The 27,264-nt window shown below is 43.2% G+C and overlaps 1 protein-coding gene across 7 annotated transcripts in view; it reads right to left on the bottom strand.

Moving 5' to 3' along the window:
* The window catches only part of GPC2 (glypican 2), a 419,550-nt gene that overhangs the window by 357,918 nt on the left and 34,368 nt on the right, over positions 1-27,264 (bottom strand). For 4 of the 7 annotated variants that reach the window (XM_046898725.1, XM_046898722.1, XM_046898723.1 and 1 more), the window contains exon 1: positions 26,223-26,434. The exons of 2 other annotated variants lie outside the window; for them this stretch is intronic. In XM_046898725.1, the coding sequence (XP_046754681.1) occupies positions 26,223-26,382 (160 nt within the window). In that variant the 5' untranslated portion in view covers positions 26,383-26,434. Of the gene's footprint in view, positions 1-25,978; positions 26,658-27,264 lie in introns of those variants that run through there. One more of the 7 variants, XM_046898724.1, reaches the window with a different exon arrangement.

The raw sequence follows: 27,264 nt of genomic DNA on the forward strand, positions 1-27,264 counted from the left end.
ATGTATGTCAGTAAGGTTTGTATCCTTGATAAGGAAATCTGCACTACACAGTGTTGCAGTAGACATTTGGGCTCTATCTGCCGTGCACTATGATATTCATGGAAGCAATAAGTCCTGCAAGGGAGCTGTTACAGACAGAAATACTCCTTTGCTTCACGTAACGCATGTTTTAAGTGGGAAGAACAAAAAGAAAGCAAAAAAAATCCACAAGTATCTATTAAGTAGTGAGAGCAAATCTAAAAACAGATGTGCAAAAAAAATCCAAGCAACCAAAAAACCCAAAACAAAACAAACTTACAAACACGTCTGAGTCAAAATAGCCATAAATATATATATATTAGGAAGGAACCATTTCCAATGCAATCATCAGCAAATCAAGATAAGAGTTTCCCAACGAGATGCTACAACAGCACACGTCTGGAGCTGCCTGCCCTTCACCTCACAGCAAAGATGGTGGCTGGCAGGGTGGGGGCTGCTAGGCCGTGTGGGCCCAGGCCGCAGCCGCCTGCACCTCCTTTCTCCTGCCTCTGCATAGCTTTGGGGCAGGAACTGCCCCTTCTCCAAGGCCTTCTCAAAGGCTGCAGGAGGCCTAGTCTCACCATGCAACAAACTCCTCACACAGGTGTGAACGGACGCTTGGATACCTGACAGAGCACAGTGTCAGAGTGGGCCACCTCACCGCACAGCTGCTCCAACAGGGCCCCAGCCCACCGGCACCAAGGGGATCTCTGCTGTTATATCACTGCTGCTGGCCTCACCCCACACAACAGAACTGCAACCAGCAGGCACGACTGAACAAATTTGGCCCCGACTGTCCACAACTGTACCCTCCTCCCAAGGATTTCACTCAGGACACAAAAATTAACAAGATATCATCACCATCTGGCCATGCAGATTAAGGCATGGTAAGATAGCACATACAGCTGAAAGGATGAAGAAATACGTAAGAGGGTACACCAGACCTTCTGAAAAATCTTGAGCACAGCATCCAAACAAGATGTGCTCAGGGTCAGCGTCAGGCCAACAGCTCACTGAGAATGAAACCACAGGGAGGAGCTTCAACAAATCTGCCTTGCCGTAAAGTATAACCGCTGTAAACATCATATTTGATCTGAAAGTGTTTCTTCCAGCTTTTAACAACTCTCCTGAAAGCACAGCTAGTTTATGTAAAAAAGTCAAAGCCAAAAGTGAAATATTTCAATAAACCCACATTTTGATTTCTGTTCACAAAACAAAAAGAGGCTGTGACAGACTGCACCGAATCAAGATACTGTTCTGGAGGTAGATGTGCATCAGTTTAGGAAGTAATTTTAGGAATAGGAATGATGACTGCCCACACAAGCTGAGTTGCTGAGAAGATGCGACTACACGTGAAGAGCAGCAGGAGGGCTGCACATTCACCACCAACTGAGCATGCTCTCCTGCTCCTGTGTGCTAGAGAAGCTGGCTTGGGTTGAAATTAGCTTCTTGGCCAGGCTAATTTTAACTCCTGTTTGCCCCGTGAGCATATGTTTGTTCTTTCACATGGAACCAGAGGACAGAAAAGGACCACTTCTGAGCTGGCAGCATGGATTGTATGTGACATTATAGTGCAGACTGCTGACCCACTAAGACAGTTTTGAAGAGCTGGTCCAAGACCAGAGAGCTTGCATTACTCAGCCTCTGCAATGCCAAGCCGTTATGCAGAACACTTCCTATTGCAGCAGTCCTCTGAGGTCTTGTTTGAAAGACCTTGGCAAAGCTCAGAGCTGTACCAGAATGGTTCGAAGCACAGTGCCCCTTGCTGCCTGCAGGACCTGCACAAGGAAGCCATACAGCCATCAATTCTGCACCCATTGATACTCTTTGCATCAAGGCATCACACATCTCTTCCAGAAAACCACAAGTACAGAGATTTTAAATGAAACCACACACCTGGGACTCCCCATCCCTCTACGTCCACAGAAGAACACTCCAGGAGCCGGAAGACTAGTTTATGCTGGTCCAGAGCAAAAGTGATATAGAGGGCACTCTCAAATAGAGACAGCACTAAGCCCCTGACAGTGCTGAAGCACTACAAGACCAGCAAAGAGAAAGTCCCACTCCCCTCACAGTACTATCAGGTCAGTATCGTACTGCACATAACCTGTCAGTTTCTCCTGCTTCAATATTAGCCTGGGGCTATAACTTCTAACACAATTATAGAAACCTAATAAAAGTTTTCAGTACTACAACAACCTGGGCACTGAGATTCAATTAGAACTGATCGTTTCCGTCTTTAAGTCTTCAATAACGCTGACACTAAAATGAATTCATCTTATCTCTCATCTTAATGCAAAATATATTCTCCAATAGAAAGAAGAGTGGTGAGGAACACTGAGACCCAGTAGTGACCGAGGGACATATTTCATGAGCACTGTTGATAATCAGAGAGAAAACCTTAATAGAAAACTCCAAGTTTAGGAGCAAAGCTAGTCTGTGCTCCAAAGAGAAGAGAGAAATCAACACTCATGAATATGAAGTAGGGTAGAAAACTTAACAGCATTATTTCAAATCTGATTTTGCTAATAGCTATCTAGGATTTTCATAACCGTTTCCCCCCAGGCTGCTCATTATTTTGTGTCACCATAAAATAATGCAGTTTGGAAGGAATCTCTGCAGGTCATTAAAGTCATTATGACACAAAGAATCACAGGCCTTTCACCTGCAGCTTGAGATGGACTTTACACTCACCTCTTTGTTTGGGGCACCTACAGGCACAGCAGGAACAACTTACAGGCTAATGTGGTGTAGCACACACCAATTTGTCACATCAAATCCCTGGTTCAGAGGAAGGGAGCAAGGGCAACCCCATTATTCCTCAATGAAAGCACAAAAGGTATCTTCCACCTGCACTTGACCTATAGTGCAAGTATCTATTTACCTGTGTTACTACTCTGTGCTATCTGGAAAAATGGAGCGATGACTAAAAAACAGAATAAAGTATTTTGCTCGAATTTTTTTTAAAGTCACATTCAAAGCAAGAAAAATTATACTACACTGGAGCCTAAACCATGAGCATTTTAGAAAGCAACAATCCCTACTCAAAATTCCTGAAACCCTAAAGCACTTAATACAAGCCAGAGGCATCGCCTATCAGCCACCACCTTGTCTCAAGAGTAAATTATTTAAATGCCAAATGCAACTACTGATCCCTCCCTGGTGTCAATAGGCCACCTCTACTGTAGTCAGCTGCAGAGGTTGTGGTTACTTTTGTTTGTTTTAAATCAGCAGAGTTTTTGGGCTCCACTCTGAATTTTGGCACAAGTCAAAGAGACTTTGGCCTTTAAAGCTATTTGAGAAGTAACGTATACAAACTCGTAAGCAAAGAGAGGCCTGTAATTTAGCAGTAACAAAAGCTAAATATACATTCATTTTGCTAGTTGACAATGCAACTTAACACTACTTTAAACAGGCAGCAGAGATGTCAAATACCCTGCCATCTTTAAAATGCTGTACACACTGTAAAAGCTATGCTCTGAAAGCAGCAAGACAGATCTTTAGCACACACTAACCAATGTGCCTTCACAACTTTGTCGTAAGTCCTGATTCGTATAAACTAAACCTGTAGCATCCTGTTGGAAATACCCAAATAATTTATCAGGACGGTATCTCTGATAAAGCAGATTTTATTTGCAATTGCAATGGCAGGCCTCCTGCAAGCAGGAGAGCACACAGAAAACAGCATTACATCTTTTATGCCCTATTAGTCAACACATCTCTTTCTCCCCTGGTTCTTCATTGGCTGAGTACTTCAGGTTCACAGTCTTCCCAATGCTCAACTAAACATACGGATACTGGATAGACAAATTATTGCTAGCTCAGCATATATCGCTAATTAGTTAACTTCTCACATTTGCTCATTCAACACTCAGTCATTGTTTCTGGACATCTGCTTGTCCTTGCATAGAGATAATCCTGGAAGGAGGATAGAGGGGAGTATCTTGATGCCTGCCTGTTGCATCTCAACCTATCCACAGAGTGAGGCAATCCAACCTTGTGTAGAGGCCCTGGCTTCTTTGATGTTTGTTAAGTCTGTTTTTCTTTTACTGAGGGTCTCTTATCTAAACAGAATAGCCCTACAATATGCTTTCCAGTCCATAATAATATACCTATTTGGAACATTTAAAAACTATTGCAGTTTTGCAAGCAAGACTTAATCACAACTCAGCAACTATACTTCTAAAATATGCTACTAACATACATGGTATTTCTACCTTTTCACATCAGCTATTTCTAAGGACAAGTTACAAAATACAAATACATTGTACTCTACTTCTTCCGATCAATTCCCCCTTTTCAGTATCTAATGCAGAAACAACATTCCATTCCTACAATCCACTGTACAGAATACTCCTGAACAAGCACTATCAGAAATTAAGCTTAGTGTAATCCATCCTCTGATAGCTTTTACTCTTATATATAAGCTTACAAGCTTTTCAACAGTATTTCCAAACAAACCTCTAATCCAAAATCCAATGTTTTAATACTGTTATAAATGGCCTCATAAACCCCAAGACTCATCATTCCAGAAGTACCTCACACTGAGTCTGGCCCAGATGAACAAGAGCCAACACTTTGTCAGTCTGAGACTCACCTGTCTGGTACAGCTGCTGCCTCAGATAGAAGAAAATTCAGCAATTAAAAACAACTCATCTATAGGAGGAGGCAAAAATCAAACGAGAAAGGAAGCAATTTCCAATCAGGACATCCCTTGCAACTAACAACTTCACACATGAGAAAAGCCCACACTTGCACAGCCACACCATCAAGAGAGGATCCAGCCACTGCAGGAAGTTTGTGAAGTTACTTATGTAGCACTGCTGTGGCACAAGAGCTAAAGCCATCACTACCTACAGCTGCAAGGCCACTATCAAGAAACACTCATCCACAAAAACACAAGCCAACTTCACCTGGCAGCATGTGCAGCTCAGTCCCATTTCAACTTGAACGTTTTTGCACTAGGAAAACCCTCCAAGTACATTAAGCTCACCAAGCACAATGCATGCACGCTCTAAGTGTGACTATTTGATTTACCAGTGTTTTAAATATCTTAGTTACTACATTTGAATGAAGTAGTGCATGCCAGGAATTACCAGAAAGATCAATAAGCAGTGCAGGAGAATGATGTCAGAACAGTGCTGTGCACTGCTGCAAGTGAGTGTAGCACATTAAACAGCATCTAACCCTATAAACCCACAGCCCCTTTCAGCAAGGGGTAATATCCAGGTAGGCTACAGGGAGCAGAGACTGTTACTCCAAATTAGCTTTAAAATAAAGATTACATCGATAAAGGGTTCTTTAAAATAAAGTCAGAAGGCTTATAATAAGAAAAGTCAGAAGAAGAAATACCAAAGCAGCATTGAACATTGAACTTGAATTTGCCCCTTCTTGGTTTGCACAGCATGAGAGCATACAAGCACAACTTGGAAAACACAAATCATGAAAATTCTTTTTCCACAGTCCTTTGTTGCCTATTGTACATTAAAAGAGATATCATTTAACATGATCAGTGAACCTTACCCTCTTAGGATAACAAAGATTCACTAATGCATCACTGACGGCCATGAGCAGGTATGTCCCAGACTTCGAATAATTGAAAGAAATAAACACACCCAGCTTTATCAAGCACCACTTACATCATGGGTGTCTAATCTTTTGGCTTGCCTGGACCACACTGAGTGAAGATGAATCATCTTAGGACACATAATATATTAATATAGTTAAAAGTATATAAGTAACAAAACTGATCTTACTTTTAGTATCTTTTTAATTAAAAAGTTAAAAAAAGAAGGCAACAGAAACAAAACACTAGTGGGATATCTGACTTTGTTTTTGTGAAACCTGGTTCACCAGCCCGGTTCCATGGCAGCAGCTCCAGTTCTTAGTGAGTTCTCAAGGTGTTTGTCAGAGATTTTTGATGACACTTTACTCTCCCCACACATGGACACAGTTGTTCACAACTGTACGTACTGCCAAAAAGCAATGACACGAACGAGGTGTGATTGTGAAGCAAGGAATATTCTGCTCTAATAACAGAGCATATAATAGTCTAGTACAGCAACATGATCAGATTTTCTGACTGCAAGTCTATACATTTCATTTGAAAATTCACAGATATTATACTGGAGTTGCAAATACACCAAAAAATTGAAGGGTTTTTTTTTCCCCAATCTTGAACTCTATTCTTATATTCCTTTATCAATACAGAAAGCAAGGCTGCATTTTTTTTGCTGTTCACCAGACTATGCTCAGCCAATGCTGAAAGTGATTTGAAATGCTTAAAATTCTTTCCCATAATCTGAGCTTGCCATAATTCAAGTTTCATTTTGAATGCTGTTATGGTTTGAAACATAGCACACACAAGATGATTTTCACCTTGAAGACACATGCTTAGCTCATTTAGAAGAGCTGCCAAATCTACCAAAAATGCTAAATCTGTGAACCATTATCCATCTTCATGTTTTGGCACAGATTTTCATTTTGATTCCATAAAACACTTGATTGCATTTCGTAAATGATAATATCTTTTCAGCATTTTACCCTGACTTATCCACATTGCATCAGAAAAGTAAATGATGTCCTCATAATCAGCATCCTTACTTATAAGGAAGTCCCGTAATTGGCAAATATTCAGTCCCCCGAACTTCATGAAATTCACAGCTTTGACGATGATTTGCACAACATTATCCATTTTTAAAGCTTTTGCACATAAATTGTCTTGACCTGAAATGCAGTGTTTCATCAAACATGAGTTGCTGGTGAGAACTGCATCATCCAACAGATGTGAAAAGTCCTTTTTTCCCAGCCACTGCCAAGGCACCATCAGTAGCTATACCAGACAGGTTAAAGAAAATAGCCTGAATGTAACTCTTACTTTAATGGCAACAAATAAGCCATTTCTTCAGTGACATTATACTCTACAAGTTTGCATTCAGAAGTCTTATAGATTGATTGTTTTTTGGCAATTCTATATTCGACGAAGTTTAATAATTTAAAAAATTACAGCTGCCAAATAACAGAAAATGTGTCTACAAAGGCACACACACGTGCAGGTAGGCTGAGATATTATTATCAGCAATCTGTGCACTTTACTCACCAAGAAGCACAAGAGCACATAATGTGTCATGCATGCGGATTTTCACCTGACTGAGTGCATGTGGTGGGTGTGAGAACCAAGTCAGCACCCAACAGTGTGCTCCCCTCCACAGCGTTCTGCTCTCGCCTATGCAGTCCATGCTAGAGCTACATGCAACCAACTCATGAAAAATAACACTAAAAATCACATAATAATGTTAAAAGTTTAGGATCTTCTGAGGCCGCATCACAGGCTGTGCAGGGTCACACGCAGCCCACAAGCTGGACATGCCTGATTCAGATAATCTGCTGGTGTAATTAGTAGGGTAGGTAGCTGCCATCTCCTCAAGCATGTCAAAAATACCTGCATGACCTCAAAAGTTCTTGAACAGATCTAAGCAAAATCATTACCAAAAAAAACCACCCAACCACAAAATGGGAGGACATCTTGATTTCACTGCAACTATGCCAGCAAATTCGACAGGGTGGGAAACCTCGAATGCAAAAGGAAGGGGAACAGCAAGAAGCATTAGAGATGCCATGACTCCAGGGAGCTGGAAGCATCAGCAAGTGCTGCAGCTTGCAGGACAGCTGGAGGCCATCAAGCACTGGCTCTGGTCAGCTTCCAGAGAAGGAACTTCTAAGGGTAGCATCTGCACAAGGCTGAATTGTTCAGCTTGTTGCTAAGTGCTTTTTGTCTGTGTTTTTCCACTTCCCTTTGTTGCTTTCCCAGTTTTCATCACTCTTGTATTTTGATTTTTGGCCTAGTTTGCCAACCATCTTCTGCCCAACACCCTAGGTTGCTGCATGCCTATACTTTTTGACTTTTCCACCTTAGCTGGAGCCCATGGAACCTGCCTCATGCCTGCAACCGAGGAGCAGAACATGTCTACACCCAGAACATGTCTCTCAACTCACAGAAACCTCAACTACTGAATAGCTGGAACAGGTCCACCTCTTCCCAATTGTCAGCCCCTCAAATTGGGCTCTCTTCTACTGCTCCTCCCCAAAGCCATCCACATTCAGCTTCTCCAACCACTTGCACACCTGTGGGTTGTTCTGGAAAACCAGTGCAGCCAGGAAACTCGTCCAGCTATATGGCCACCTCTTTCTTAGGAGGACGAACTGCTGCAGGCAGAGAGACCTTCTCATGACACACATCCACAGTTTTCTTGGTAGTTTCCTTCGAAATTCTGGCTATACTGGGGCTGAAGCAGACACTGTGGTTGTTGCAGCCACTGCTGCTTACCTCATGTTTGTTACCATTCCTCTGATGCAGGCCCTGTAAGTACTCCCTAATCTGCCTTTGGCACCTTCATCCAAATTGCTCTTCACAGATTATTTGCCGTGATGGAGGAGACAAAACTCAGACCGGGAAGTGTCAGGTGCTGCACAGAGCAAGCACTACCTGCCGTTGCCCATGGGAGAGCACAAGAGCCACCACCTCCAGACCCTGCATTCCCACAAATAGGCAACTAAATGTTTAATACTGATTAAATAAAATGACTTGCCAGCAGCACGGTGTTAAGTGAGAAAAATTATTTAAATGTGAGCCTATCTGGCAGACTTGCTGACTGCATGATTGTGAATGCTCAAAGGCTTACCAGCTCCACGGTGCACGCCAAGTCAAACAATTTACACTCCTTGAGGATTCATCTTTCTTTCCTTCTAGTTTTTATGCTTTTATTTCAACTATAGACAGGTGCATAAATAACATTTTAAAGCAGTCAGGTTGACAGAGATCAGCTGTTCTCCATCAAGTGGATTTGTACATTATTTAGTGTAATGCCAACTCCTTCCTTAACTTTCCTGGAGAGTATATGTAATTGCAATAGAGGTGAGAGAAAAGTTGCAAGAGCTTTCATAATTTTTTTTTTTTTATATACAATAACCTACTATCACTCATCTTTCATTATACCTCACCATATTCACAGCTGAAAATCCCACACAATTTTTCACCATCAGTCATAAACATGCAAAAATTTCTTACTGGAAAATAATAATTAAAAAAAATCTTTCTACCTTGTATCATCTAAAGCCAACAATAAACAATTCAACTACTTCTTTCCAGTGGGGATAGCATTTCATTGTCATAGAACTCTGACATACTGTACTTCCAGGAAAATGCCACAAAAACCACATATTGTGAGAAGCCTGAACTAAAATAGAGATATGTAGCTCTCTGTGGGTTACAGTGTTTACAGAAAAAGTGAAGTTGTTTTTAAATGAGTGTTGTAGGTTTCTAGCCCTATTATAAAGAAAACCTCTGAATGCAAATAAATGCAAGGCTGTCTATCTGGTTCTACCAAGAGAAGAAATAAAAATAGCTTTATGAGAGGAGTGAATTGCCTCATTCATCTCAACTTTGAAGGCTAACAATACTTCAGATGTTAATTGCCAACTGTTTTACCAACGGCATGTGACCTTTTTGTAAAAGCTACTTTACCTGCTGTGGTAGGATCTGTAGAAGGTGGTATAGCACAGAACATTTCAAAGACGATACATTCATGGTCAATTGTACTTCTTACTATTTTTCATTACATCTGTCAATCTACGAGTGTCATAGTGTTAGACTAGAAGAGGAAACCGAAGTAAAGAAAAAATCAAGAAAAAATAAAGGACTTGTAGATCTTTAGGCACTACTCTCGGAAAAATGAAATTGGAAAGAACAACAAAATTGCAGTAGTGAGAAACTCCATGACCCTCCCCTCAGATCTGAATTCCATTTCTGCCTTTTTTTACTCAAAAGCCACGAGGCCAAAGTATTTCAATAACACATTCTCTTTCCTTTAAAGGTGTATCACCCTTCCCCAGAGATTTAATTTTACAGCCCTAAACCCAAATGCTTATGATCTGTTTGGCCATTTCCATTCTGAAGTCAAGCACCGAAGTCAATGGCTGAAAGCAAGTTCACTGGATAGTTTCTGTCAGCGTTATGCCAGTAATTATTTTTTTAGGATTACAATCTTTTTTTCATTTTACTTGCTTTTAGGAAGAAGAAAGAGGGAAAACTGAAACCTCAGAGAAAAGCACCATGAGAATCTTTACACTATTTTCACAAACAAAATAGTAATTGTTTATGTTTATGAAGCTGAACCAAAACTAAACAGCTGATTACTAGATAAACAGCCTTCACTAAAACAAATTCTTAACTTCGTCACCCATGGCACGATAATTAATTAAAACAGGCAACAGTAAGTCTGCAGTATCACAGAGTCTCTGCATCATGTTTCCTTTCTTCAGTTCTTCGTGCTCATAATTCTACTGCTGTCAAGATCAGTGACAGTGATGTAATACTAGAGTTTGTTGCCATGACTTGGACCTGCAGGCATTGGAACATGACCCAGAACAGAGAAAAGATAAAAGAGCTCATCATACATGACTAAATTGAACTGGAGGTGAATACTCATTCAGCATGAGCATTCACCAGAAATAAAACTTCCATGTGCTGTATCAGCATTTTGGGACCACACCCCTGTCCTGGTCTATTCCTGGGCATATCTGCTCCCTGCAGGAACAGCTGGCAGAACTTAGTGCTTGTTACATGCTACGGTGTGTTGAAAAGTGCAGCACAACTGCACAATGCTCATAGGCCAAAAACAAACAAACAAACACCCTAACAGCTTCCAATATCCATCATGCACCATATCCCAGAAGAAGCAGTTGATAGCTCCATACTATGTATAAAAGATCCATAGGCTGTTTCAGCTGAGCCTACATTTATGCTCAGATCCCTTGTTCCATGCAAGATTATGTAAGCCAAATAACATACAAAGGACAGGATGGAGATTAAGTAGGTTGTATTACAGAGCTTGGTTTATTTAACACATGGGTCCCCTGAAGTCAGAAGTGGGAAAGGATTTCTACCCTTCCACCTTTTTCTTTTCATCTATCCACCTAGACCATGGAAAACGTCCTCATTCTACCAGGAACAGATTCTACCTGGTGCTTCCAGGAGAGCAGCAGTGATTAACAATTGGGGTTGTGAATTAAAGAAGGTTGAAAGTTAAATCATATCTGATGGAGCCATTCCCATATGAGTACCAAGTATACCCAAACAAGAAAGCCACCAAGCTGATGGCACATATTTCATCCCACCACCCCCCTCCTAGACAGGAAGCCCTGTATCTTACTGGGACATCTTGAACCAAGATAACTGAGGCAGGACACTTTAGAAGATGCTCCAAAAGCCTTAAGTTAAGACCACAGGCTGAAAACTACTGAAAACCAGAGTTTTCCCTGGAGAGTAGTGCTTAAAGATCTACAAGTCCCTTTATTTGACCCCTTAGATTGTTAACAGTTCCTAGTGGAGGCTGCATTTTGCTGTGTGCATGTTTAGTGTCTTCTGAGAGCCTACTCTGTTTAGTTGGAGACCTGTAGTTAGAGGTGTCCCAAAGGGGTTGGTACTGGGTCGGGTCTTGTTCAACATCATCATCAATGACCTGGATGAAGGAAGAGAGTGTACCCGCAGCAAGTTTCACAGTGATACAAAGCTGAGAGGAGTGAGTGACACAGCAGAAGGCTGTGCTGTCATTCAGCAAGACCTGAAAAGGCTGGTGAGTTGGGCAGAGGGGAACCTGATGAGGTTCAACAAGGACAAGTGCAGAATCCTACACCTGGGGAGGAATAACCACATGCATCAGCACAGGTTAGGGGTTGACCTGCTGGAGAGAAGCTCCGCAAAGAAGAACAACAGGTTGGCCGTGAGAGGGGATCTTATCAATACTTAGCTAAATTGCCTAGAAAGTAATGTCTCCTATTTATTTCCATGGAAACTAAAACAGATATAAAGATCACCATAACAGTGTTAGCTACAGCAAATTCTCGGCTACAAAACACTAATTTTCAACGTAGTCAATGCCATCAGCTGTGCATTTTTGCAAGCAATAAACAAGGGCCACGCTCATCAAAACCTGCACCAGTGGAGGTGACCCACTGTCACCACTGCTAAAAGGCACCATCCACTGCCTCATTGTGCTCACATCTACTGTTTGGTCTCCATCAGCATTCAATAGTGAGTGTCAATGGGTGGAGTTTTTTTTTTCCCCCCAAACAGAGGAATTCAGTCCCACACCTTTGCTCCATCCGCACTTCCACATCAGCTGCAGGTGCTAACTAGGACATAGGAAGTTCCATATGAAAATGAGGGAAAATGTCTTGGGTGAGGATGACAGAGCCCTGGCACAGATTGCCCAGAGAGGTGGGAGAAGTCTCCTCCTCTGGGGATATTCAAAACCCACACAGATGCTTTAGTCTGTGACCTACTGTAGGGAACCTGCCTTAGCAGAGGGGTGGACTGGGGGACCTCTGGATGTCCCTTCCAATCCCTATGATTCTGTGATTCCCTTACAACACTAAGCCAAGGCACTATTAACAGTACATCAAACTGATTGTTTCCCATCTTGGTTGTGTCTTCCCACTCAAAACTAACAGTGTTATTGATGCTTCAGAACTAATAAGTCACACTGGGCAAAGCAGTCACAGTGCTGCAGACTGGCTCCAAGGCAGCCACACAAAGTGGCAGGCAGCACTGCACTGGTTACACACATTCAGAAATGCCAGAGGCAGGCAGTTAGAAAGGAAGCTGAGCATGGCAGCCATCAGAGACACAGTGGCAGCAAAACTGGCATGAGCTGGCCCCATTCAATCGCTGCTACTCAGCTCATGTTTTGGCCCCTGTGATAGCAACTCTAGATTAAACTTCCCAAACATAAGCCAACAGCCCTGCCAACAAGTGACACTGACACTTCTCATCGTGTTCAGGGTTTACTTCCATGTGAGAATGTCACAGAGTGGGGCAGGTCCATGAGCAGCAAAGGGGGAGCTCCTCCCTTTAGATCACCGACAGGTACTGCCAAGCCACCGTTACTTTTTTGGGAAAGCAAATGTTTATATTTCCTGGCTTATTTAGGGCAACTCAGATTAGGAAGAGTAAATTTGCTAACTGAAGCTTGAAACTAAAAAGGCAATACTTTAGCCTAAGTTGGGACTGAACAGTCAGGGCAGTTTGCTCTAACGGGGGTGCCAGGAATACAACAGAAGCATGTGGGCAACGTGTGGGAAAAGGGGAGTTGAGTCCCCGACATCTCATCTGGTTATTGCTGTCAGTCTGTGTTAAGCCACTGTCTATTATATTATCTTGTAATGGGCAATAAGCCTTCCTGAGGAGGAGAGAGGAAGCCTGGGAGATGCCCTATAGGTTGATTGCTGAAAAAATGGAAGGAGGTAGGAGAGGATCCGTGCACCAAAAGTCAACTGGTGGAACAGTGTAATCGCAGCTGGCCATTCTGTCTTAGAAGAATGTTGTTTTGAAGATGGGAGGGAAAATAGGATGAAATGCTGCATGCTGATCTGTTTCATTTGACACATGATATAGCAATGCAAAAAGAACATGGACTTATACCAAAAGATCACATGGTGGTGATCTTAGAAAAGGATCATCAGAAACTCCATAAGCGCTGCGAGGAAAAGAATAAGAATTGTTGGTGAGCCCCACAGTCAGGGCCAGACAGGATCAATGTGGGGCCAGAGGAAGAGAAATACAGGACAATGATGTTAGTTCAAGTTCAGGGCAGATGAGACCATGCATGGATGAGATTGATTTTGAAATACATTTGAGTCTAGGAAGTAAGGAAGTAAGAGAGACAGAGAGAGATGATTTAAGTGCGATGGGTGCCTTTGAGGCACATGCTAGAACCCAGCAGCTGTGACAGATTTGCAATCCCAGAAAGCTTTTGAAGCAGCGCACAGAGAGGACCAAGACAAGGTAGCTAAGGCAGTGGAAACTATTATCAGACCCAGATTGGAATGATTTGCAAGACTGCTGACACAAACAAAGAACTGTAGTTTAGCAAAGGCAGAGGAAGAAGCAGAAAGAATCCACATTCATGGAGCACAACAGGGAACAGTGGAAAACCTTTTTTCTCAGTCTCCTAAGTGGGACCTGAACAATCTTGGCACTACTTAAGTATTGGAGACTGATTTCATTCAGGATAAGGCATGCTATCCATAAAGCAAAAAATCTGTCTAAATTGCACCAGTTGGTGCAGAACAGGAACGAGACTGCACTTAGCAGAGGACCAATGCCTTACACGCATGCAAAAAGAGCACTGGAGAAGAGATTGCCCACTAAATTAGCAGGGATTTAAGAGTTTGGGAGGAGTATCAAAACAGGCAGCCAATGCAGCAGGGAGGTTTTGGAGGAGTGTCGAGCCAGGCAGAGAAAATACTGACTTTAGATGAAGATTGAAGGTGGTCAGGGGCAGATTCAAAGTTATCCTCAACTGAGTATAAAGAAAGAAGTGAAATTTCTTGCAGATATGGGAGCAACTTACTCTGTTATTAATACTTGTTAAGAGCAGTTAAGCAGTCAGACAGCCCCAGCTGTTGGTGTCAGGGGGAACATGGAGGATAGGCCATTCTTTGACAACTAACATTTAGGCATCAGTTTTTTTATATATGCCTGAGTGCCCTGTACCACTTTTAAGTAGAGCTATACTCAAATTCAAGTACATGCCACCAAGAATAAGAATGGATGAACCAGATCATCTCAGTGGAGGGATGGTATGCTATTGCTCTCCACTTGCTCAGGTTGCCCTTGCTGGACCCACCTGTGTACCAAGTGTTCTCAGGAATAGGATATTTTCCCTCCTGAATGGGGCTCTTCTCCTGTAGAGCGACCAATGTTTCTTTTGGTGCGTCCAAATGATACGTCAGTGGGCCTAGGGTCTTTTGAAGTGCTTCCTTTAATGGTGATGAAGACAGACTGCTCCTGCCTGGCTCACCAAGTGTATGGCAAACAGGTATACAGATTGTAAGGTAAAAAGGTATAGGAGCAGAGAGATTATCACATTTACAAAGGAGTAATGAAATAAAGAACTTACCTGTGTCCCAGGCTCACAGAAGGGCTCCAAGAAGAGTGATCTCCAGATAAAAATCCTTCCTCTTTGGGAGTCAGCCCTTAAATGGGGTCTGGGAGAGGTGCAGCCAGGCTCCACCCCTTCTGGTCACTCAGGTGAAATTGCATTCACCTGTGCCCCTGCAGCTGACTCAGCACTCGCCTCAGGTGGTCAATCAGAGGTTCAGGCCGTGATTCAGCAGTTCCCATACACAAGTATTTCACAAGATTTGGAAGAACAAATGGATAAAATGAGAAAAGTTGCAAAAGACAGCCAGATCATAAGCCAGATGAACAAAACTGGCTAAATAAAGTCTTCCAGGGGATAGGAAGGTAGTCACTATGAGGATATCTTGCTTCATTATTAGAAGGACTTATATTTCTTGTGCTTATAATGGGATGTGAGAATAATGGAATGTGAGAGAACAGTAGAAAAGAATGTGTACAGAATTAAGTTGAACTTCATCAATGCAGCTTAAAAAGTTATTGAGCACAATGGATTTGGTTGTTCTATTGTTTGCATCGATGCGATTTTGTAAGGTCATTAAGATATGTATTGTTTCATTGGAACAGTGAATTAGAACCATGACCTACTGAATTTTAATTTTAGATTTTTGTAACAATTACATACATGAGACTACCAAAGTATGTAATTTTAGAAGTCTCAAAGGGGGGAATTGTCGTGGGGCATTGTGACCATTTTAGATAACAGGAAATAGATTGTTTGCAGTAGGTTCCTGCCTACATAGCAAGACCACCCCCCAAGGCCACTCCGAAGATAAGAACCAGTTACAAGAAGTCCTTGGTCCTGCAGTCAGTAAAACATCCCAACAAAGGAACTTTCCATCCCTAATAAAGTAAAAAGACCAGAGAGTTCAACTAAAGGACCAGAGAGAGAGAGAAGGAAAGACTCATGACCACTGGGCGTCTCAGGACCACCAGCACAAAAGGACTGAGCATGTGCAAGGAGGCAGAATCCTATGTTAATGGTTTCAGGGGAAGTATTGAATATGCTTGTACTGTCCAGGAAAACAGTCACAGATGTAATACAAATACTATATATAAGCTGAAGATCTTCTGTGCCAGCTACGCATGGTTAGGTGGAGTGACTTCCCCATGCATCCAGCACCATAATAACAGAATGCCTGCTTCTTAAGACCACACTGCTCTTAAGGAGTTTGGACTTTTAGACTGATGTTTTTCGTCCAATAAGAAGTGTGCATGCTGTTACAAAGCTCATTTGACTACATGCACTAACTACTACGCATATCCCAAAACTAGACTGGAAGGACAAACAAAAAAAAAAGCTTTGTTCTGTCTCTATCACCAGTACAAATGCATAGCATAAGCTCAAGTAGTTTTCCCATATATGAATATTAAAGCAAGGAGGAAGATGATAAGAACAGGATAAGAAGGAAAAGCCCTGTATTTCAGGAAAGGAGAGTCAGGCTTTGCGATAGGGAGAGAAAGAAAGCAGTAAGATCATAGAATCATAGAATGGCCTGGGTTGAAAAGGACCACAATGACCATCTAGTTTCAACCCCCCTGCTCTGTGCAGGGTCGCCAACCACCATACCAGGCTGCCCAGACCCACATCCAGCCTGGCCTTAAGGACTGGAATAAACAGCCTAAAAAAGCTTTGATCGCATATTACTGCTTTAAACACAACTAATCCTGGCTCCAACTAGCAGGAATGGGCCAGATGACCAGTTCAGGACCATCCCAGCACTGTTTTCTATTACCCTACTCTTCCAGAAGCTCTCAGCAGTGTATTTTTCTAATTACACCCCATTTTCACCAGATTCCCTTCCCCTTATTCACAGTTTCTAGCACAAACACCCAGGGCAAGCTTTCCTGGACGCCAGCTCCTTTGGCACTAAGTCGCTGTACCTTTTGTGAGGATTTGGCCCTTAAGATCTGTTAGGAGTAGAGCTTTAATTTCACAGCAGGAATCTTGCTTATTTTTCTCTATATTTACTGAGAACAAAGGGAAGACTATGCAAATGCCCCGCTACTTAGACCTGAACAAAGTGGAAGTAAACATGTAAATGTGAATAGGAGGCCTTTTCAAAAGTAAAATGACTTTGTCAGGGTCCCTCTGCACTATGTGCATGGATGATTTGCGACAAAACAAAAAACTGCTAGCCCAGCACATCACCCATGTCAGAGATTAGAGCAATTCAAAACCCTTGGTAGTTCAAGCACTTTCTGGAACTTGAAAGGCTTTCTTAGGCTCCACTTAGTTTCTTTATGGCTTTTACATGACTTTGATGTGCACCTCAGAGTGAGGAATCTTAATCTGAAGGTTTTTGACGGAAAATACCGTTTTTGTATATAGATCACAAAATCTTGTCACCCTGATTAGCATGAGTCAAAAGTTGGAAAAGCTTTGTGCCTGAAGCTACAAATTCTGAGTTGTTATTTTTATACCTAAATAAGACCCCTGAATTTCCAGGCACTGAGCTACTTTCAAAGGGCTTGTCCAGTAATTGCACTGCAGTAATATTCCTAGCTACTGACAAAGTATGGAGCGTGAGGTGGTAGCTAAGTTATACAAACATCACCTTCTCCCATTCTCATCCACTCTTCAAATAAGAGATCTAAAGCTTCTTAAAAGTAAAGGCATCTATGGAAACAAACAATTCCTCACATGTTAGGAAACCTCTTCTCTGAGTGCAAACATGACTGTGTAAACAGAAGCTTCATCCTCCCCCCCGACTATGCACACTTAACCCTCAGTAGCATTAATGGGAATTATGCATGCATAACGAGCAGAGAACAGTCCCCTCTGAATAAGACCCTTGTTGGAGCAATGAATACATTTAACCATTAACATCTAGAGATCTGCCGAAATATCCAATCAAACTAGCCACCAAACAAAGCTACCACGACCTATCTGATATGATTCAGAAAGTGGCTCTCTGAAACTCCTCTCTCATTTGTTTTTAAAGGACTTGACAGTAGTCTGCATGGCAGAACCTCTTTGCTGGGGTGAAACTCTCAGAGAAGAATGGTCCTCCACAGTGTCCGTCGCACATTATGTGCGATGGAGAGCTCTGAAGAAAGACCACAACCTCGGGAATCAAGCAAAGTAATTAGAAAACCAAAAATCCGTATATATATATATATATATAATATATACTTCAAATGCTTACATACATTGATCTTTGGTATTAACGGAAACCCAGTAAGAACACTACAGGGCACAGAACAACTAAGCGATACAGATCAAAAGGAGGGAAAGGCTGATTAAAGAGAACTTCTAGGGGGAAAAAGTTCCTACACCATTGCCTGGCTGCATTTGGGTTTTACTCTCATGTTTTAGCTATCAAAATGCAAGACAGAACCTGAGGATGTTATCTGGATTAATGAGGATTTTGATCATGAGAATTCTGAGTCATTACCTGATACATTAAATGGTGTCATCTATGAGATTTAAAAATTCTCCACCAAGTGCTTTCTATATTCTTTGAACTAGTGACTTGAAAAATCACAAGTAAAAAATGTATTCGTTGATCTTGCATGTGTGAGTACACTAAGAATGTAATTAACAACTATCCTTTAAAACTGTTTGACAAGAAACAGCGAAATAGATGAATTTATACTCATAATAGCATATGCATAGTGCTTATCCATAAGAGGAAGTTGTCACTACTCCTCTATAAATTGTTTGCTAAATAGTGCAAAAGCACTTGGTGCTGGACAGACTTATAGCCCCAAGGCGATCCAGGATACACACAAACTCTAAAATTCATCTTTCAGATTGCTAGGGCCAAAGGCTTTGGCATGTCTGTGCAGCACCCTGTACGAAGAGGTTACCTTCAATCCATAGTGAGTCTTGAGGTGCTACCCTATTACAGAAGTGCATAAACCTTTCACTTTAGGAATAAACCACCCAGAAGCAGCTAAGCATCTGCTGAAGAGTACCACAGAGCAGTGAATTTAATGACACTGCATTTCTAACCCATGCAGCTTTCCTTGCCATCAGATACCACTAGACTCCAAATGGGCTCAGCAAAGTCTTCTCAACAACATGAGATTCATTTTACACCCTAAACTGGTGATATAAATCCTGTCCTTATGCTCTTCCACAAGGCAGCTGTAAGGTCCAGAACTGTAAAAGCAGTTCAAACAAGCACCTAATTCCGGGTATCAGTATTGCTACAAAAAAAAACATTTAGCTCTTGAAATGGACAAAAGATACCCGTAACAAAGCATTCTGGACATGTCACCCTCCTAAGAAACAGAGCAGAGACATGCATCTTTAAGATGATAATTAATTAAATCGTTGGCTAGGTACTTCATTTCATCCACTCATGTTGCTTAGAGATTATCTTAATGTGAACGGATCGAGAATTTGTAAGTATCTCTTTGTAGGTATCGACATGCTCCTGCCATATTAAGTAGTAATACTTGATCACATTGACAGAGATTGAGAGAGCAGGTATAAATTGTGTCATGGGCTTGGCTGCTGTTTGGAAATTTATTCTGATCCATCAAAACTTGTGTTTTCCCCTAGAAGCAGATGCTGTGCTCTAAACTGTAATTGATGAGTATCTATCTGAGGTATTATTAAACATATGCCTCTTCATCATGCTATTTTATGCTTTCATGGGAGAAAGATTCAATTACAAAGACTTTATAATGCTTGAAACTATAGATCATTTTATATAGCCTAAAAGCAGAATTATTTTTAGAGAGAAATTCATTTTATTCCGGGATGCATTTCACACACAGTCTTGCTTTACACAGATCCTCAGGTTCATGCTCATTTTCATGATTAATCTTTATAAAAGCTTTTACTGATTTTGATGTATTTATTCTATTGATGTACATAGCAATTATTATCGTGCCAACTTGGCTTCCACTTACCATACTAATGCCTTTTCATTAGTACTGCCCTTCGGTTAAGAGGAACTGAAGTGTGGGGAGGATATTTTTTGGTTACTTTCTGATTAGATTTAAAGATAGCACAACTTCAGGGGCAGATAAGCTGCTACAGAGGCAGCTCTTGGGAGTCACTAATATTTTAAGGCCAGTCATTTGTTCCTAAGCTTGTACTCAATTTTGCGTTGCAGTTCAGAATAACCAGATCTTGAGGTGATGATAAAAAAAAAATTAAATGACTACAGCCTTTTGCACAGAGATTTCAGAGAAAAAGAGCAGACCACTCGAATCGTAGGAACGCTTGGCTCCTTCCCTTGACTCTCTTTGATGACAAGGGGGAAGAGTCAATTCTCTGCTGACTTTTGGATTCCTTCTCCATATGTTTACAGCAAAGGTTGATCCAAGTAACTAAGCCAGTCTTCTGTGCTCACTTAGACCAAATGGTCGTGCAAATCACAGAGGACACTTTCTTTCCGAGGCTCACAGATAGGAGTTCTGGAGATTTCCATCAAGCACTAGAGGTTTCCATCTGGCAGTGGAACAGTGATTCACTCTTTATGAGGCACTAAGTAAGTTTAAACAGATCTTTTTGCATACAGATTGCTCCCAGGAGGGTACTACGGAGTGGGCAACTGGGAAAAGAAACAGAGAGAAGGAAAGATACTAGCACTGGCATGAGTCTTGCTACAGTCATCACCAGCCTCAGGTTAACGCTCATGATGACGATCTGAGCCTGAAGAGGGCTATAAAATCCCGAGAAGATTAATGATGGAGGCATCCTTACTCCAGAGGAGCTGCAGGCTGCAAAAGTGTAACTTTTTTTCTGCTCACAATAGCTGTCACCATAAGCACAGTTTACAGCCTGTGACTGCCCAGAGACTCAGGAAAGACTGCTTCCTCCCTGGGACTTGGTTTGGAAGAAAAGAGGGAAGGATGGATGATTTTCAGGTTCAACTTCCAAGTAATCAGAAACCAAGAGAAACCATAGCATTTTTCCTATCATAAAGAATTATGGGGAAATCAGCCTGAAGAAATGAAAGTACCCCACTGATACTTTGTCCACCCGCAGTCCCGCTCCCTTGCTTTTCAGCTAAACCCCCTAAGAATAACATACCACGACACCACCACCAAGACGGAAAAACTGAGGCACAGCTGGCCTCATCTTTGGCTATGCAGAGAGCAACAAAGCTGGTAGAGGTGTATCACATAAGGAAATCTCCCATTGTAATAAGGCACAAGTAATGCCAAGGACATTTCACAAGGTTATTACAGCTAGCAGCTACGACATGATAGTTCTATTTTCTAAAAGAAAATTAAACCTCGTGGAAACAAGATTATTTCTTTGCTTGTTCTAAAACATATCAACCGTTCTACTCTTTTTAAGCATTAATGTGACAGTGCTTATCCAACAACTCTTTCTCCCAGGCATACTCTTCATCCACGCTGCTGCATGCAGTATGCACAGCCAAGTACACAGGTGAACAGGAACCTGGGTGTAAATTGCCCTTCCCACCAAAGACTTTTAGTTGCTCTTTCTGATGGGGCAAGAACTTTCCAGAGCCAATAAGGAAGTGCGTTTCACATCTGGTAAGCACAAGGCTTATGAGTGACTTTAACAGAATGTTGATGTGAACAAAATGTGTTTCAACACTGCACCTTTACCAGCGGAATTACAGTGTTCTCACCGAGATCATAGAAATAAAGAGCTGAGTGATAAGAGAAAAAAAAAAGAGACAAGAAAAATAAAGTGTGGTACAACCCTCTTCATTTCAAAATGGTTAGTTTAATACTCATGCATCATATCCAAGGAGCTTCTGGTAGGAATCTAGGACTCTTCTGTAGTTATTCACAAAGTAAAATAGATTTAATGTACAAACTGTTAATGCATGTCCAGCTCTGCAATGGGACATTCAGTATATACAGATGGTAAGGAACTGCTGATGTAAAGGTGTTGTTGATTTAAAGGTGCTGGATGACAGTAGAAAATAAAGAAGCACTTAGCTGGACAAATTCTGCCCTTCAGAACTGAGTCCGAGAGCCAACACTCTTTGTTGAGCAGTAGAGCAGCATGAAAAGCAAACTGTCCTTTCAGCAGCCCTCAACAAGATTAACATTCAGGGGGGTAAAGATGTCCTAGAACTCTTTTATGAGTGACAGACATCCTTCTTGCTTACCAGAAGTCATCCCAATTTTCTCTCTACCACTTACATGTTTGAATATAGTCTTCCTCATATACTAGCTAAGAAGCAAAAGAGACAGAATTGGGCTTGTATGAAGAGGGAGGATTTTCTTGTGGTTACATGATCAGCAGAGGAAACAAGGGCTACTTCTGTGTTGGCTCAGCTACAATTCGCTGTCTGTGGACAAGTCCGAGAACCCAGATGGGTTCATCCAGTTTCCTTCTGCGAATTTGGATGCAGTCAGCCACCCCTGTGCTCAGTGCCAGGGAAAAAGCCCATAAATAAACAGAACCGTAAGCACAGCCAGTGCCTACGTGCAGCTACACTGTAATACAACCCAGGGTTCACAGGATATTGCTCACTACAGCCCCATGTCTGGGAGGAATACCATGCATTGCGGTAAGCATCAGCTTTGAGTTATCTAGACTCTCTGGAACCACAGGCTTAGTTCCTTGGCAGGATTAATGCAGCCCTTCATCCTTGGAGTCAATATGTAATTCTCACTCATCAAAATGTTCACCTAGGAACTCCCACAAAAACATCCCAGCTTGCTCAGCCTGTAACAATCAAAGTACAAAACCAGGAGCTTATTACCTCAATTTCCAGTCTTGGGAAAGACACAAAAAACCCTTCCTCTGCATCCCAGCCAAAGCAGCAGTACCTCTACCTGATCAATCTGTTTGCTATTTGCAGCAAATTACCCTTGAAACATTCACTGTTTGTTCAAGAAAAGCAGACTACATTACAGACTCCGCTAGCAGCAAACAAAGTCCTTTAGACAGACCAAGGAGATCTGCTGCTCAGCAGTACCTGTTGTTAGGACTTCCACTCCACTCTATGTCAAAGCACTCTTCTTTCCTAATCCTGCACTCGTTAATGGAATAGATTTCACTAGAACAGAAAAATCTCACATCTTTTAGTGAAACTATGGAAGAGAATTTTAAGAGGAGTCTCTTGAGCATCTCTAAGAGCTCTCTTCAGGAGGTGACAGCTTTCAGGGAGGCCACTGCCATGTTCACATCACACTTTAAGAACAGAACAGATGATTTTTCCACAGGAGTTCTCCTCGTTCCCCATGCAAATACATTTTGTGGAGGAGGAGATCAGCAATCTGCCTACAGACCTGTTTTCCAGTCATCAGAGGTCACAGACACAAAGCTAAAGAAAGGCATTTATCTTTACTTAAGTTTAAAACACTGAGATAATAAGTGAAGTGATACAGCAAGGATAATACAGAACAAGGCAATGCACCTAACCATTACTACACGAGGATAGCAATAGTGATTAAGAAAGATACATCACCAGCTGTCCTACTACTTTACCATCATGCAATGGGGAGGTCCTGTGCAGTGCATCCACTCCCAGGTGAGGTCTCTAACTTCACTACAAGTGTGTCCAGCTTTAATACTGTTGAATAAACAAGTTAACGTGACAATTAGGCAGAAACATCTGCTTTCATTCTGCCTTTGGATTCCACCTCAAGCCTGGCCAGAGCTCAAAGAGGAACCAAGGAAGTTTGTGTACTTGAAGGCCTTGACACCATGCTTCAAAACAAGGAAAGGTTCATACATTCTCATAATGCTTCATCTAAGCTACATCTCTTGCTAATGAGACGTTTTGTCCAAGATGCATATTTTGTTAATGATCATACATATTTTGCTAATGATCAGATACCGATGATATATAATGCTGGGTTGTGAGATTCATCTGGAGGTCAGCTTTGGTTGGAGGCCTGCTGTTCAGAGCTGAGTACTTCAAGACCTTGTGCAACGAGGGCAGGCCCCATGAAGCTGGCACCCAGGATCCACTGGTGGGTGACTTCAGCACTGCAGCCACACTACCACCACCAGAGAGTGCAGGCTACAAACTCTTCAGTATCTGGAGTTACTTTTATTAAGTGTGAAACAAGCACCACCTGTAGGAGATAGAAACTACACACCAGCCAGCCTCAGCCTGCTGACCCCCTGTCCAGCTTGGAAAGCCTCTCTCCTCAACCAAGCTGCTGATTTTCCTGAAGATTACAAGAATTTAATAACCTGTAAGAGTAACTTCTGCCAGGTTTGTTTTACCAGTTAGCCAATAAACGCTGGCTTAAAATTAGCCAAGGGCTTTCAACACTATTGTGACTGAAAATATCTGGTAAACAGATAACACGACTGCAGTTCCGTTTCCTTGAGAAACCCAACATGCAAACAGATGAAAACAGAGGAGCACCCCAATGTGTGCTGGTCATGAGTTTCTAAAATTGCCCTCAGTACCGTACTGCATGCCTGGTGCAGCGGAATAAGGTATATCCACTGGTAACAGCTGCCAGATGGAAACACTGGAAAATGCTTTGGTACTGAATTAATTAAGAGGGCATAAGGCAGGAGGCATTGCTGCCTGGCAAGAGGCATCAATAACACCCTGGAGCTTTGCCGGAGCTAAATACACCTAACAAACAGGGAAGATCAATGCACACTGCATTTCCTTAGCTCTGTTCTGCTCCAAAAATCCTCTTTCTCTTTACGAGAACTGAAATTTAAAAGGATATTGGGCTCCCTCACCTCCTCTCCTGCCATTTATCTTCTGAGAGCTTGTTATTTGACAAGAAAGTTCAGCATGACGCAAGGAATGCAGTGAAGCCATCTCTGAGCCATCACAGCATCTCCACCTTTCCTCCAGAGCAGAGCATGGTTTCCCCCACATTTCATTCCCAATACCAGAGTTTGATTACACTCTTTTGTATGTTCTATAAAAGTTTTGAGAATTTATTCCAGGAAGAGCTCAGGAAAGAGCACAGCACAGTAGACAAAAAGCCTTGTTTTACCTCTTACTTTTTTTACACCAGCTTTCACATGTAGCTCTCCAACTGCAATCTGACTTCTCCATCAGCACAAGAGAACAGCAGCAAGATTCAAGCATCAGAATGCCATTCCTGCTCATCTCCCCTTGCCACAAACCAAGGAAGGTCTCCTTAGCCATAGACAACTTTCTGCACTGCTTTATGCAAAGAGAAGGTGAAGATCACCAGCGCCACGCAATTACTTACGGCCACGGGAGCTGCCTCTGCTCAGACCAAGGGCTCATCAAACCTACCCCTAAGACAGAAATCAATGCAGAAAACACACCCAAAACTAATTTCAATTAAGAATTATTTTCACCAGCCTCCACAGGCTGGAAGTGTTCTTAGGATCTGATAACAAACAGAGTTAACAACTCAAACTGACAAGTATCCCGGCACACACACACACACACACACACACACACACGCACACACGCACAGGCAGAGTGCTAGCCAGAGGCAGCTACAGGCTGTTCTGTAAGAGACAGGCAGCCTTTCCTTTTGTGTTCCAGTCTTGCAAATATTTTTCTTAAAACACATGGAAAGCAGCGGGGAAATGACTTCATTATCCAGGTAGATCTATGGTCATTCATAACATTTACATAATTTGTCTCCGTGAAGCACTTCACTCCCTTACAATGAATTCAAGAGAGTACTTGCAAAACAAACGTTTTACTATGTGAAACTTTTCCACTATACGAAAAGACAAAAGGGAACATGGCACTACTCATCAGCTTGCACAAATCCGATATGCTGCGGACCTCAGAAGAGCAAAACTGAGTTCTGCTGATCACAGCCCTCCGAAGCGTTACTCCTGCCTTTCGCAATGACTTTGTGAACTTCCATGCAAGAAAACTTCCAAATTCAGAAATTACGATACACTCCCCAGGACCTCCACACCTGGCCAGCAAAACAAGTATTCCTTAATAACTCAGTTACACATTCGCCTTCTAAGAGGTAATTCCTGTCAGGATTTTTCTGCATCAACTACTCAGCAAAAGGAGTGAAGTAGCCCTAAAGAAACGTGCGGGGATGAGGGGAGAAGGGGGGGGAAAAAAAAGTCCGAGGCTTCCGGTGACGGTCAGCAAGAAATACCTGCAGGCTGCAGCCGCCCAGCCGTCTCGCCGCTCTCCCTCTCCCTGCGACTCATACAGACCCGCGCGAGCGGCTCGCCGAGCCCCGCCGGCCCCGGGCTGCCGCCCTCGGGCCGAAGGCAGCAGCGCTCCGACGGCGGCGGGGCGCCGAGCGGGACCCGAATACGACTCTGGGAGGACCGCAAGCCGCCCGCAGCCCCCTCCCCCGCCCCGAGCAGCGGCCCCGCGGTGCGGGCGGTACTGACCGGCCGTGGGCACGTCGGGGACCAGCTTGAGGGGCCCGATCTGTCGCAGCTGAAACGCCGTCCGAACTTCGTGGCAGCTGGGAGCCCTGCCCGCCGCCAGCCCCGCCGCCGCCGCCAGCAGCCACAGCCGCAGCAGCCCGCGGCTCCCACCGGCGGCCATCTCGCGCCCAGCGGCCGGGCCGGGCCGCAGCGCTGCGGGGCACGGGCCGTCTGAGGGCGGCGGGGGCGGCCGCGAGTCCCCCGGCCCGGGCCGCCTCCCGCCCGGCGCCGCCGCCCCGCCCCAGCGCCCGCCCTGCAGCTCCGCGAGCGCGGCCGGTCCTGCGGCTCCGGCGCGGAAGTTTTCGAAGAGCTCTCTGCGAACGCCGAGGTCCGCCCCTGGCCGCGGGTGCCGGCACAGCCGCGTGGCTGCAGCGACCCCATCCCACGGGAAACGCTCCCTCGGGGGATGCAGGCGGCAGGCGGGGGGAGAAGGCGAGCGGGGCACAGCGCGGGGAAGGACGTGCGGTGTCGGCCCCGGAATCCCCGCTGGATGACGCGGAGGGCACGGGAGAATCCTGACGAGGCGAGCGGCAGCTGCAGCCAGCCGGCACTGCGGGACACGGAGAAAACTTTGCACCAGCAAACGTATGTCCCCGTGTACCGACTGCACGCACAAACTGATGGCGTGTATTAAAGAAAAAAAAAACTGCGCAGCTGTGAGATCCTACTTTGGGGCACACGAAACGCATTGGCTATTCCAAGTGGTACTGAACTCCGGAATCAGTCCAGAAAACCCATCAACAGCAATCAAGAAGTATCCCAGAGGCACGCACCTATCCATACATTTAATGTATAAAACTTAGTAACTAAGCTCTGGGTCATTTTCTTGTTTTGGAACTGCACAGAGAAAGAAAAGAGGAAAAATAAAGTACAGCTCTTTTAGGACGTGGTCTGAGTGCTGGGACTCCCTCGGATTGCTCTGTACTGCAGCACAGCACACCCCGCAGGAGCACTTCTAATGTGTTCCTAGAGCAACAGAGCAGTCCACCTCAGCTAATGTAAC

The sequence above is a fragment of the Gallus gallus genome, chromosome 9, assembly GCF_016699485.2.
Source record: "Gallus gallus isolate bGalGal1 chromosome 9, bGalGal1.mat.broiler.GRCg7b, whole genome shotgun sequence".
Lineage (NCBI taxonomy): Eukaryota > Metazoa > Chordata > Aves > Galliformes > Phasianidae > Gallus > Gallus gallus.